Source organism: Lonchura striata, chromosome 19 (genome assembly GCF_046129695.1).
Source record: "Lonchura striata isolate bLonStr1 chromosome 19, bLonStr1.mat, whole genome shotgun sequence".
NCBI classification, from domain to species: domain Eukaryota; kingdom Metazoa; phylum Chordata; class Aves; order Passeriformes; family Estrildidae; genus Lonchura; species Lonchura striata.
The window spans coordinates 5856326-5869089 of NC_134621.1; the positions used below are offsets into that span (position 1 = coordinate 5856326).

The 12764-nt window shown below is 51.5% G+C and overlaps 1 protein-coding gene across 4 annotated transcripts in view; it reads left to right on the plus strand.

Annotated features, from left to right (window-relative positions):
- CACNA1G (calcium voltage-gated channel subunit alpha1 G) overlaps nt 1-12764 on the plus strand; it is a 143113-nt gene that overhangs the window by 35784 nt on the left and 94565 nt on the right. For all 4 annotated transcript variants that reach the window (XM_077787361.1, XM_077787363.1, XM_077787362.1 and 1 more), the window contains exons 2-3: nt 9495-9606; nt 10078-10211. In XM_077787361.1, coding sequence (XP_077643487.1) covers nt 9495-9606; nt 10078-10211 — 246 coding nt within the window. The remainder of the gene's footprint in view (nt 1-9494; nt 9607-10077; nt 10212-12764) is intronic.

Below are 12764 nucleotides of genomic sequence, written 5' to 3' on the forward strand. Positions count from 1 at the left end.
CCTGCCATCCACTTGTCTGGGTGATTAGGGATGTGCTGGATTAACCAGCAGAGCTGGTGGTGATCCTGCACTGCCCAGTGATATTCTCCTCCCTGGATGAATCTTCCATGCACTTTGTGTGTATTTAATAGGCTGGGATTTGGTTTCAGTGGGAGTTTGGGGGCTCAGAGGGTTGCATCCTCCAGTGGGATGGGGGAGGAAGAGTGGTCCCAGGGGAGAGGTCTGTGGAGGGAGGCACTGTTTTACCTGTGACAGGCAGGGTGCTAATCTTCACAGGGAATTCTTTGGCTTCACAAGGAATATTTTGGCTCTGCAGGTGTGGGCACGGAGTTTTCCTGGCCAAAGAGGGTTCACCCAGTGTTGGTGGGAGCAGAGAGTGAGGGATGGTAAGGGAAGCAGAGGAGCTGCCAGGACAATTAGCACAGGCTTGTTCTCCCCAGCACGTCCCTGGGATGCAATCAGCCTGTCGCTTCCCTGGCTGTATTCATACACTGATATTTGGAGGTCTTGGCTCCGTGCAGCGTGGTGCCTGCCAGCCAAGCCTCTGTGGGAAGTGGGGGCTCAAGGTGGCATGTCTCTGGGCATGGCAATGCCTCATTTTGGAAGCTGTTCAGGCTTCTTCCTTGGGGACTGATGGCAGAGGAGGAGGAGGAGGAGGAGGAGAGACATTCCCTCCATCTGTGCGCTGCCCTAGGAAGGGATTTAAATCACAGGTTTGCAAAAAAGAGGAAATGTGCCTGATTTGCTCAGGCTTTGAAGCCTGCAGGAGCCTCCTGACAATGATCCCCTTCCAGCTTGAGGCAGGTCTGGCTCAGAGGGGATCTCCTTCCCTCCATGGAGCCTGGCACTGCCAGCCAGGGCCTCCATCCCAGGGCTGGGGCAGCAGCAAGGATCAGGCTGTGCTCCTGCAGCTCCCAGGGGGTGCAGGCAGGAGAGTTTCTGCTCCCAGGGCTGGTACCCTGGATCTCATCTACCCTCTGTGCCAGCAGCAGAGAGTGAGAGATGGTCTTGAAGGAAATACATCAATATTAAAATATAAATAATAAACAGATTAAAAATTCATACATATATATATGCTTAGGACTAGTTTTAGCCTCATCCATCTTTCCATGAGTTTGGGAACTCCTCTTCCCTGTCCTGTCATTCTTTCCCCCTCCAGTGTGAACTTGTCTGACCAGCACAACCTCCTTGGCACGGCAGCCCTGATGCCACATGTGTGGCCATGCAGAGCCATCCCTTCAATTCCTTCATTTCACCAACTGTTACATAAATCTGCTTTTATACTGAACTTGTGGACGTCACTGGAGCTCTGTCCATACCCATAACATCACTGTTTCCATGGGAACCAGCGTACTTCCAAGGGGGAAAAAGTAGAAGGAGACTAAAAAAGGACAAAGAAGGAACAAAATAAGACAAATATGTGACATATCCCAACTATGTGTCGGTGTAGGATGTTACAAAGATTTCACTGCAACTTGTTCAGGCAGCCTTGCATAATGGTTTTTGTCTTTGGGTGCAGCAGCAAGAAGAATCACAGGTGGCAGAAACTTAACATATCCCAAATATCCAGGGATATTTGGGATATGTTAAGGAAGTGAGGAAGAGATGCCTCTGGCAGCTGTGCATGCTCTGTGTAAGCAGCAGGGGAAAATGCATCTGCACGTGCTGCAGCATTTCCCTGGGTTTTGCTCTGGCCTGGAGTGTGGCTGTGTGTGTGCCCTGTGAGGAGGTGGCACTGCTGGGTGGTGTGGATGTGTCCTGGAGAGCAGCTGCCACTGCTGGTGCTATTAAGGGACATTTACAGTGAGTGAGTTTAAATATATATATATCTGGGGGTTTAGTGTCCATCCACTGTGCACTTTATAAGGCGTGGTGGGGGAAAAAGTCTTAAATAAGTTATTGAGCCTCAGCAGTGGCTTTGGCATATTGAGAGTGTTTTAGCTGATAACCACAGTTTCCCTGTGGAAGATGTGGCCATTAGGAAGGATTTTACTGTTCATGACAACATCTTTGTTGATGCCATGTGTGAGCTGCTGGGAGGGAGCCCATCCCCTGTCTGTGTCCCAGGAGGTGCTGGCTGGTGCAGAGCTGAGCTGGGAGGGACAGGTCTGGGTAGAGGATGGGGACGTGCTCCCACCTCTGCAGCCCCATTCTGGTGGGATGAATGGGAGGAGTGCCTGTCCCTGAGCCACCCAAATGTTAGCTGAAGGTGCCAAACTGTTGGGAGAGGGAGTTTAGGGGGAAGTTGAAGCTTCTGTGGAGCTTAGCTTGGGCAAGCGAGGCTTCACCTTCTTCTCTTCTGCCCTCCTCCCCAGGAGATGCAGAGCAATGGGACCTGGGGTCTCAGCACATGGTTTTGGCTGGTGAAAGAGCTGGTGAACCCCATGGGGCTCCCACCTGCCCCATCCTGCTGCACCAGAGTTGGGGCCATCCATTGACCCTTTGCACCAGGTCATTTTGGGCTGTTTTGGTCACTGCTCTTGCTGCTGAGATAGGCATGAGGAGGAGGAAAGGATTGGGATGAGAAGCCAAAATGAATGTAGCCTAAAGTGCTCCTGTTTGACATTTTATTACTTTATGTGATATGATAGGAATATATATGATATGATATGATATGATATGATATGATATGATATGATATGATATGATATGATATGATATGGTATCATATCATATTTATTTTATTGAAGCACCCATCCTTGCAGATGCTGGTCCCAGAGCCAGGCTGCCAGCAGCTGAGCCCTCCCAGCTCAGGAGTTTATTGCGAGTGGTATGTAGGGCTTTTCTTAAAAGCTCCAGCTCCTGAAGTTTGGAGATTATGCAAGTCACTCAGCTTGCAGGATTTTTTTTTTTATCTTCATTTTTTCTCTCTCTCTTTAAGCAATAAGATTTTTAAACCCTTTTGGTTGCTGGAAAAAAAGCCCTTAAAGTAGAAATCTAAAAGGTTACCAGGAAACAATACTGAAACTGTAAGACAAATAAGAACCTAATCAGGGTTTCAATTTTTTTTTTTTTTTTAACTAAACAACCTTTTTTGTCACTTCCCATCCCCTCTAAATATGGCATCATTCTTTGCCTCATCACTTGGGTGGATGAACAGAGCTCCTCCACACTGCTGAGCAAATCCTACCTCTCCCTTCAGAGGTGGCTGCACCTCGCAGGCAGAGGAGAACATCTCTGCCTGCAGCTGACAGTGCTGATTCTAAGTCCTTGGGAAAAGAATGATAAGATGATTGCTCCCTGAAATCCCCCTTTTCCTCCACTTTTGGGCTTTACAGTCCCTTTTATGTGTTACGGGGCCGCTGGGGACCCCGTGGTCTCGCCAGGATGGGAGCAGAGTGCTGCCTTTCGTGGCACAGGGAAGCAGCCAGCAGTGCATCCCTTTGAACATCTGCAAGCCAAAATGAATTAGAGATGACATTTCCAAAAACACTGCCATGAATAATCGCCCTGTTTTGGTTTCCCAGGTTTAATTGTGAAGCTGCTTGAATTAAAAGAACCTCCTGCGGCCGTCTGCACTGGGAGGGAGGTGGTTCTGAAGAGCTGCAGACAGTGCAGGGATGAGGCAGGGATGCTCCTGCCTGGCTTTTCCCCAGCTCAGAGCCAGTGGATGGGGATATGCCAGGCTCAGTGGGGTCATGCCAGCTCCTGGCAGTGTGTCCTCAGCCTGCCAGCTGCAGCGACCTGGCATGGGGCAGACTGCCACGCGGTGGAAATGGAAACACTCTCTGAGCAGTGCTTGAATTTTTAAACCCCTTTGTGCAACCTCACTGGAGGAGCCTCTGAGCTTTGCTTTCCAGGAATGCCCTGGTGATGGGGCTTGCCTGGCAGAAATCCCTGCAGGCCACAGGACAGGAGGCAAGTGCTCCATCACACGTGTGCCATCAGCATGCCAGGGCTGCCGTGCCTGCAGTGGCTTCTCCATCCTGCCAGGGGAAAGCAGGTCTGCTGCTGCTGTGGTGCTGGGATGCTGCAGGAGGGCTGTAAAACCTGCAGCATCTTCCCTGCCTCAGCCTGAGCCTGTGTCCCTCAGAGGGACAGGTGGGGACAGGCCTGGAAAAGCACCTGGGAGGGCAGAGCTGTAGGGTAGAGACCACCCAATGCACAATGACACAGGGGGCAGATCCCTGCCAGAGCCTGGCTGCAGGTCAGGGAAGTGGATTCACTGGATTGAGAGGATTTGAGAGCACCTCTGGCATTGTTGCACCCACAGAGGTGGAAATGCTTCCTGCAAATGCTAAAAGCAAAATACAGAGGCCAGTCTTGCTTTGGAAGGAATGTGGTAGGGAAAAATAAAAATCTAATTAAATGTCCAGGACTGTGATGGGAATCCTATAACCTTTAACTGGGCATGACATGAAGAGCTGTTTCCTGTTGGCTTGGTGCAGTCAGAGGCAAAACTGGGAAGGGGTTATTATTTCCATCTGTGAGGCAGATTAATTCTGAGGACTTTTAACTTCCCTTGCAAACGGCCTAAATTAATGTTTTAGGATTTTAGTCCCTGCCTTCTCCCACCCCCCACAAAGGCCAGGCCCTGGAAGTGCCATTATGCTTCTGTCAAAGGGGCTATTTCTGGAATTGATGATATGAATGAAGCCTAAAACTCCACTCTCATTAACGTCTGCAGCTTATCCCGGTGTCACTCCTAAGCTGGTGGGACTTGGTGACACTGCAGGGGAAGGCTGTCATTTCAACCCAATTTTCATATCACATTTGCACAAAAATTTCCAGGCCTTGCCAGCACTTTCCACACATTTGTCAAATCCCAGCTGCTGTGCCAGCGAGCAAGGGCTCCTCCCGGCACAGGAGCGATGGCTGTGGGTGCTGATGGGGCACTTAGTCCTGGATGGGATCTCTGGGTCAAAAAAACTCCTTGCTCTAAAAAATAGGCAGTGAAGGGAGCCCAGTGTCACCTGTCTGGATCAGGGGGTTTCATGCATTGCTGTGCATTGCATGGTGCAAACCTGCAGCCCCTGGAGCTGCAGGGCTGCCTCCCCTTGCCCACGGAGCCCTGATCCCATCCCAGTGCTGGGCTTGGGGGGATGGAGGGGTGTCCCCCACTTCCCATGATGGCAGCACGTGTCCTCAGAGAAGTGGCAGCTGTCCTTGGAGCTGCTGCTTTGCTGGAGAGTGGGAGAGGGATCAGGAAGGGAGAGAGAGGGATGCAGGGAAGGAGGAGAGAGGGAATGGTGGGAGCTACTTGGGAATAGCAAAGCATCAAGGAAAGAAATAAATATTAATCCCATGGAAGAGTGTGTGTCCCTGTAGAGCATCACCAAATGCTCCCCTCTGTACTTGGCTCAGTCAGTGGCACTTCCCCAGGGAAAGGGATCCCCATCTCTGGGGCACAGAGGTGCCTGCTCTGCTCACCCCCAAGCCAAAGCCCACCAGGACCAGTGCAAGTGCTGCAGCTCCTTGGAGAGAGTCCGGGATGCAGCTGGCCAGAGCATCTCACCTGCTCACTGCTGCCTCTGGGCAACAGATCCCAATTTAATTCACCCACTGGCGGATTGGATCCAAACTTCTGCAACCAAATCATAGCAAGCATAATGCAATATCTTTCTCTTTTGATTATATTAGGCTGGGTAGTGCTGGCTAATTGAATCTGGGACTCTTGCCTCTTAATTACAAAAGGTCAGGTGCTGTGAATCGTGGGCACGTGGCACTGGGAGCACTGGTGGTGGGAAGGAGCTGAGGGCTCTTGCTCTGTGAAAGGGCTCCTTTGGTAACAAGTCAGTGACTTCTGGACATTTTCCTTCTTTTTTTCTTTTGTTCTCTCTATCTTATGAATTTTAAGAGTCAGATTACAACAGAAGTGTTACTGCGAATTTCTGTGTGGCAGAAACAGATTTTTTTTTTTAGTTGAAAAGAATCTGTGAGGATTTTGGCTGCCTGCCTTGAGCATGTTTTATGATTGTAAAAATGTGGATTTTTAAGAATACTCTGGGATGAGAGGTGACCCTTTAAAGTGGTGACTTTCTGACACCCGTTGGGTGGGGTGGATGGGGTGATCACCTGGGGTCATGAACCCCATTATTAATCCTTTTTCTTTTAAATATCAGCCCTGCTTGGTGTGAGGAGGGGGCAGGACCCTGAAGGGCAGCTCTGTTTATTTATCTCAGGCAGTGAGGGCTGTGGGCTCAGTGGGACACTGGGTGGTGGCAATGCCACCTCTACCCCTCCTTTCAAATATTCTCCTCCTCACCTGAACTGCTGTCCAGGGACCATCACTACCTCTGATGCTTCCCCAAAGCTGATCTGCCCCTTCCCTGCCTGCCCTGCAGTAGGGAGAGGCATTCAAAAAAGCACCTTCTGCTTTTGCTAATTGAAGAGTTTCCCTTTGTCAGCCTCTTGCTCAAAGGAGGGTCGGTACAAAGCCATAGCCAGCAGCACTTTGTGTGCCTCTGAAAATCCCATTAGCAGAAGAAAGAGCTTGAATCTTCATTCAGCTGGAAAAAAAAAAAAAAGAAGAGGGAAAAAATAACACTCCTCCCCAACCTTCTGATCTATCAGCTGCACATTAACATACTGCCCTTGGCACTGCTGGGGTGCCTGTCCCGGGAATATTTAATCAGGGTGAAGTGTTGTATTGGACCGAAATGTATGTGCTCCAGGGAGAAATGTGCTGATAAGTGGTCTGCAGTTAAATTTGGGGTAAAAAAACCTCAGCAAATAAACACCCCCTCCTTCTCCCTTGGTCCTCCCCCCTCTCCAGGCTGTTTTCCTGCCTGCAGATGTTTGTTCCTGCAAGACAAGTTGGGATGTGGGGAGGGCAGCCCTAGATGGGGGGACAGGACAGGATGGGGGCACCTTCACCAGAACCGTGGTGGGCAGCACAGGGGAGGCCATGGCTGTGCCAGGGTGGGAGGTTTGGCCCCGGGCACCAGGTCTTTGGGCAGGTACAGGCTGCTGGCTGTGCCATGGGGACCCTCTTGGAGGTACAGATGTCGTGCTGGTCCCCAAATCTCCCTGCTGGCCACAGCTGGTGCCCTTTGGTGGGGCAGGTTGTGGCATCTTGGGGGGCTGCACTCTCCTGGCTTCCCTCCACTTGCAGTCAGTCACTGGTACCAGTGCCAGCACCCTAATGAGTATTGAGGGGCAGCTGAGGCATGATGCAGACTGTGGCATGCCAGGGAAGGACAGGGAGGATGTCTCTGGTGCCATCCTCTTCCATTTCAGCCTTTGCTATCCCTCAGTGCCACGCTGGGGCTGTGGTGGGCTTGGCTCTGCTCAGCTGCCCTGAGTGAGCTCTAGGGCTGTGCTGGGTCCTGGGCAGGGAGGAGGTGAGATCAGAGAGCTCCAAGCTGATGCCCACCATGGCTGTGTGCCCATCTCTGCCTGCCCAGGAATTTGTAGTCCCCAGGGGCAAAAGCTGGGCTGGAGTGTGTGGAGGAGATCCACATGCAGTGAAGGCTCTTGTGAACTGCCATGGAAGAATTTGAATGGATCTTGGGACTTGTCCATCTGTCTCTGCAGGTTCTGACCCAACCAACCCAGCTGTCCTGGGACATCCTCCCTTCCCTGCATGCACAGCCCACGAAGGTGACATTCCTTCTGTCACCCCTTTGGGATCATACAGGGTTTTTTTTCATTCTTTATGTTCCCCAGGGCCTTGCAGCTCCTTGCTGGCAGAGCCCTGGACATGGCTGGTTCTGCTGGGGGATCCCCCCAGGCTGGGGATTCCCTTCAGTAGCTGCCCCTTCTTCTGGCTGCCCTCCATGCCTGCCCCCACAGGATTATATTTAGGCTGAATATCCCAGCCCACAGCCCCACCCTGACAGTTGGAATGTCGATCCCAATATCCTGTAAACATTTCTCCCAGTTGAGATGCAGATTGTTGACAACCAAACCGTGACTCAGCCCAGTGTGATGTTCCAGGAATTGGCCCAGGATGGGTGGCAGGAGCTGCCAGCCCCAGGCCTGGGTGCAGGGTGGGGAGGCACCTGCTGAATCATCCTCACCTTCAGCTTCCCCAGGCAGATAACGCTACAGCACGGGCTCCTCAACACCACCCGCTGCCGTGTCGCAGTGAAAACTCTCGTCTGACAAGGGCCATGCTTATTTTCCTGGAGCATAGAAGCTGCTGCTGGCACTCAGGCAGGAGCATGGCCCCACTGTCTGTGGGTTCTGGCAGTCGAGAGGGTGTTTTTCATGCTAGGCTGGAAGATAACCCCAGCACCACGCTGAACCAGCGCCTGGATTTCCCATCTCTGTGCTCCTGGAAATGCTCCCAGAAGGATGCAGGAAGTGGGTACCAGGTTTGAGCCATCCCTAAGGGGATGTGCTGCAGCAGCACACTCTATTCTGCCCCAAAAGTGCATCCCACATCTGCTCCAGCAGTTCAGCTCTTTCAGAATTGCTCTGAGGGGCAGGAGGCAGGGTATGGAATGGGCTCTGCTGGCCCTCACTTAAAGGCTTTTAGGCTGTTCATTAATGGGTTTGACAGTCTTGATTTGGATTGGGAATGAGAGTTTAAGCAGCGGCTTTGGGGAAGCACCCCTGGGATAAGCTGGGACATGGTTAATAGAATTTGTAATGTTGAAGTGCTTTTCTGTAAAACGCCAGGAGAGGAAATTAATGGTGTGGGGTTTTTGAGTTTTTTTCTAAAAGTTGATATCGCTCATTTAATTAAATGTTTTAATCCATCACGTCAGCACTCAGCACTCTTGCCATGCAACTTCCATTTTAGAGTGGTTTTCACATCAGCTGTAGCCACTGATGGCAGCATGGGGAGTGTTGGAATCTGAGGTATTGATGATTCTGAGATTGTAGAAAGTCTCTGTCTTTGTGCCCCGCTTCCAAAGCAGAAGCCATAATTGGTCTGTGCTGGTTTCCAGGTTGTTTATTCTGTTTATCTCTCACATGTTCTGCTGCCCTGCCCAGCTCTGTCCTGCAGGGCAGCGTGTGGGGCTCTGCCCTCAGTGGGATGTTACAAACATTAGATACCAGAAACTCCCTGGGCTGGATTTACAAGAACGTGCCAATATCTGTCACCTACGTTGGACAGTGCGTCCCCAGCCTGAGCCAACAGAAAAATGCCAACACCACAGTGAGACATGGAGGGCATGAAGAAGGAGAAAAAGGACAAGGCACACCCAATTTCCTCCATCTTGTCCCCTTTGAACCTCTTATCTAGAATCCTAAAATTTTACTTTTGCACCCTTGCCACACTTAAGTATTACTTATATCAAACACTCAGAGCTTGTAATTCATCCTGTAAGATTGAAAACTCTTTTGCATGGCCAGAGATCACAAACAGTGTCTCTGGGGGCTCTGTCCAGGGGGGTCCCAGACCTGCCAGGGCAGACAGAGGGAAGCCCTGGGTTCCCACAGGGAGAATACACAGGCAGATCAACATGTAAACCCAGAGAACGCCTAACGCAGGGAAGCTGCTCTGCTCCTGGCCTTAAAGACCAGGAAAAGCTTTCCAGCTCAGACGTTGCTTCTCCTGGATGCACCTCTGGGTGTGTTGCCTCCTTGACGGGCGTGTGCAGATGGTTTGAGAGGGTCAGCATGCTGGTGATCCTGCTCAACTGCGTGACGCTGGGCATGTTCCACCCCTGCGAGGACATCGCCTGCGACTCGCCGCGCTGCCGGATCCTCCAGGTACGGCCCCGGCGTGCCGGGAGCTCAGCACCAGCCTCAGGGTGATGGGAGGGAGGGAGGGACTGGGCTGGTTCCAGCCCTGGTGTCCCAGGATGTCAGGTTCTGCCTGCACTGGCTGTCTTGTGAGCACTTGAAAAATGCTGGTTTTGGTGCTCGGGTGAGAACGTGCAGTGCTGTCAGGCACAGCCCCAGCCCAGCTAAACCTTTCTTGGAGTGCTTGGGGAAGGCCAACCATCTAGAGGTCAGGGAAAGAAGAGCCCAAAATATCCTTGTCCCATTATTCTGGCACTATGGGCGCTGTTGGACCATCTGGGCTGGGGAAGACACAGGGCTGCTCTCAGCACAGCTTCTTCCCAGGGATTTAGCTTTTAGAGATGCAAGAGGAGACCTTCCTGCACTCAGGTTTCTAATTCCCTCCCTTGGTGCAAGTGTGCAGGAGCATCCCTCCTCCCTTCCTTTTTTTTTTTGCAGAGCTTTGATGACTTCATCTTTGCCTTCTTTGCTGTGGAAATGATCGTCAAAATGATTGCACTGGGGATTTTTGGGAAGAAATGCTACCTGGGAGACACGTGGAACCGCCTGGACTTCTTCATCGTCATTGCAGGGTAGGCCTGGGGAGGCAGGTCCCCTTCTTCCTGAGTCTCTCTGTTGTTATTTATGGATCTGCTTGGCAAGCACTGGATTTGGTGGAGTTGTTGGTGTTGTCCATGCCAGCTTCCCAGCAGGGATCACTCCTGAGCTGCAGCTGCCCCTCTGGGGCTCTCAGCAGCTTGAGGGAGAGCTGATACTCAGCTCATGGGCACAGCAGGGCAGGGTACCAAAAGTTTGTGGTGCATTTTGACCAGCCTGGGGCTGCTGTGCTGGGTACTGTGCCTGGCTCTCCTCCCTGCAGCCCACCAAAGGTTTCAGTTTCCGTGGTTGGAGTGGGCAGCTGGGAGCATGGAGGGTTGTGCTAGAAATGATTGTTCACTGAAACGTGCACGATTGCCCTCATTATTATACCTTTTTTTTTTTTTCTCTTGAGGGAAAGTGATCAAGTTCTCCTTTCTGAGTGTTTTCAGAGGCACCTGGTTTGAATTAAAGGCTCTTCCAGCATCTGAGGGTCTCCTGGCAGAGGCTGGAAATACACATGAAAAGTCCTTGGCCACTGGCCACTGAGCTGAGTTTCTTTGATACACAAATTTCTTGCTGACCCTCACCTCCCTTCCCTGCCCCAAGACCCCCAAAACTTTTGGGAAAACAGTTGGGTTTTGCCTCTTTTGATAGAGCTAGGGATCAAATTTACTAGATTTTCTTGGAAAGGAGCAGAGACCTCTCCCAGCTTGTTTGCCTGGCATGGGTTTGGTGTCCCAAAGAAGGGGCAACAGCCCCTTCTTGTTTGGCCCAAAAGGGACAACACCTTACTGAGTTTTGCTTATGTTACTGAGTTTTGCTTAGTGCTGACCTCACAGGGACATGCCTCATACCTCTGCTAGTCAGCTGGGAGCAGTAAAATGGAGGTGCCAGGTCTCCCAGTGTATCCTTGGCTTGAAAAATTCATAGTTGCAGAGGTGAAAAGGTTCAGTGAGCTTCAGACCCAAGAGCTGTATTTGTCCCCATAAATCTGTTTTCTGCAGGAAGCCACAACCTCTGGTTTCCAGCCCCACCAGCCTCTGGCTCCTCAGTTTAGGAGAAGGCTCAGGAATTTCTCCTGAAATGTCTGAGCAATGTTAGGGACAGCGGTGATGGGATGCTGGACAAGAGGGAACACAGGTCCAGTCAGGTCTGGTGGGGTTGTAGACACCAGCAGCACATCCACGGGCTGGAGCTTGCTAAGCCACCTTTATTTCTTCTCGTTGATTATGTCTTACACTGGAATTAATTATGATGAAGAGCCCAGCCCAAGCAAGGCCTGACACCTGTCTGGGGAAGCATGGTCACAGACACAGGGCTGTTCCCAGCTCCACTGTGCCAGGGTACTGCCACCTTGCCCTCCCAGCTTGGTCCTGCCTTTGCCTGTTGATCTTGAAAAACCTCTGGAGCCAGACTTATCCCTGATGTCATTCTGTGGGGCCCCACCATGATGGGATCTCCACTCTAGAGGGACACCAGCTGGGAGACCATCCTTATTCCTCTGCCAAAATATCACACTTCTCTTTGCTTAAGCCAAGAAATCTCTTCATCCCTGCTGCAGCTGGCCAGATGTTTGGGTATGTGAGAGTGGCACAGATCCCCCCCTGCAGCAGCTGCTCCCCCATCCCCATCATGCAGAGACATTTTTTTGCTGCAGAGGTTTTTTGCAGCATGGTGGCCTGACCCTCTCGTGCCTTCTGCCAGGTCAGCTTTGCCTCTCACTAAGTGATGGCTCCTTCCTCCCTGTGCATGAACTGTTCCCATCTGTGCCCCGTCAAAATCAATTCAGCTGGCAAAGGATCTAACTGGATTTAAATACAAAGCAGAGCCTCTCCTCCTCCAGCACGGGCTTTCTCTGCTCCCTTTTGTGCCCTTTTGCTCTCCTCCAATCCTAGCCCATCCATCCTGGGGTGCTGCATCCTACTGAGAGCATTGCTGCAATCCTGGAGAGCCTGCTGAGTGCCGGGGAAAGCCAAAGGGGCTGCAGGAGTGGGACACTGCTGTAGCAGAGAAAAAAATAAAGGATTCAAGCCCTTAGTAGACCTAAGCTATAGGTTAAAAACACTGTAAGTGCTGCAGGGTCAAATCCCAACCAGACAGAGGGAAATTCCTCAGGTAGCCCTTTAGTGCAGCTCTTTGGTTCCCAGCCCACAGTGCTCACAGCAGAGCACAGGAGCAAGGGACGAGCCAGGCTCTGCATGGAGGAATCCTGCATCTGAGCAGGTGTCAGGAAAGAGTCTAGAGCCAAACTGGGGCCCTGGAGAGTGTGTGCCAGGGCAATCCTCAAAACCCAGCTGGGTTTGCTTGGATACCAGATAAAGCAAGCCATGCTTTTATGGAGGTCTCACATAAGGGTCTCAACCAGGTTCCCCAGTGAAATGCCAGGGGAGGAGACTGAGGTTTTCCTGTGCTCCCAGTGACCACAATGAAGCCATTCTGTTTCTGCCTTCACGTTTTTTCTCTGCCCTGTATGTGCAAGCCATGGGAGGAGGGAAGCAGCAGCTCGGTGTGAGCTTGCAGTGCTGGCAGGACCCTGAGCTCCAGCT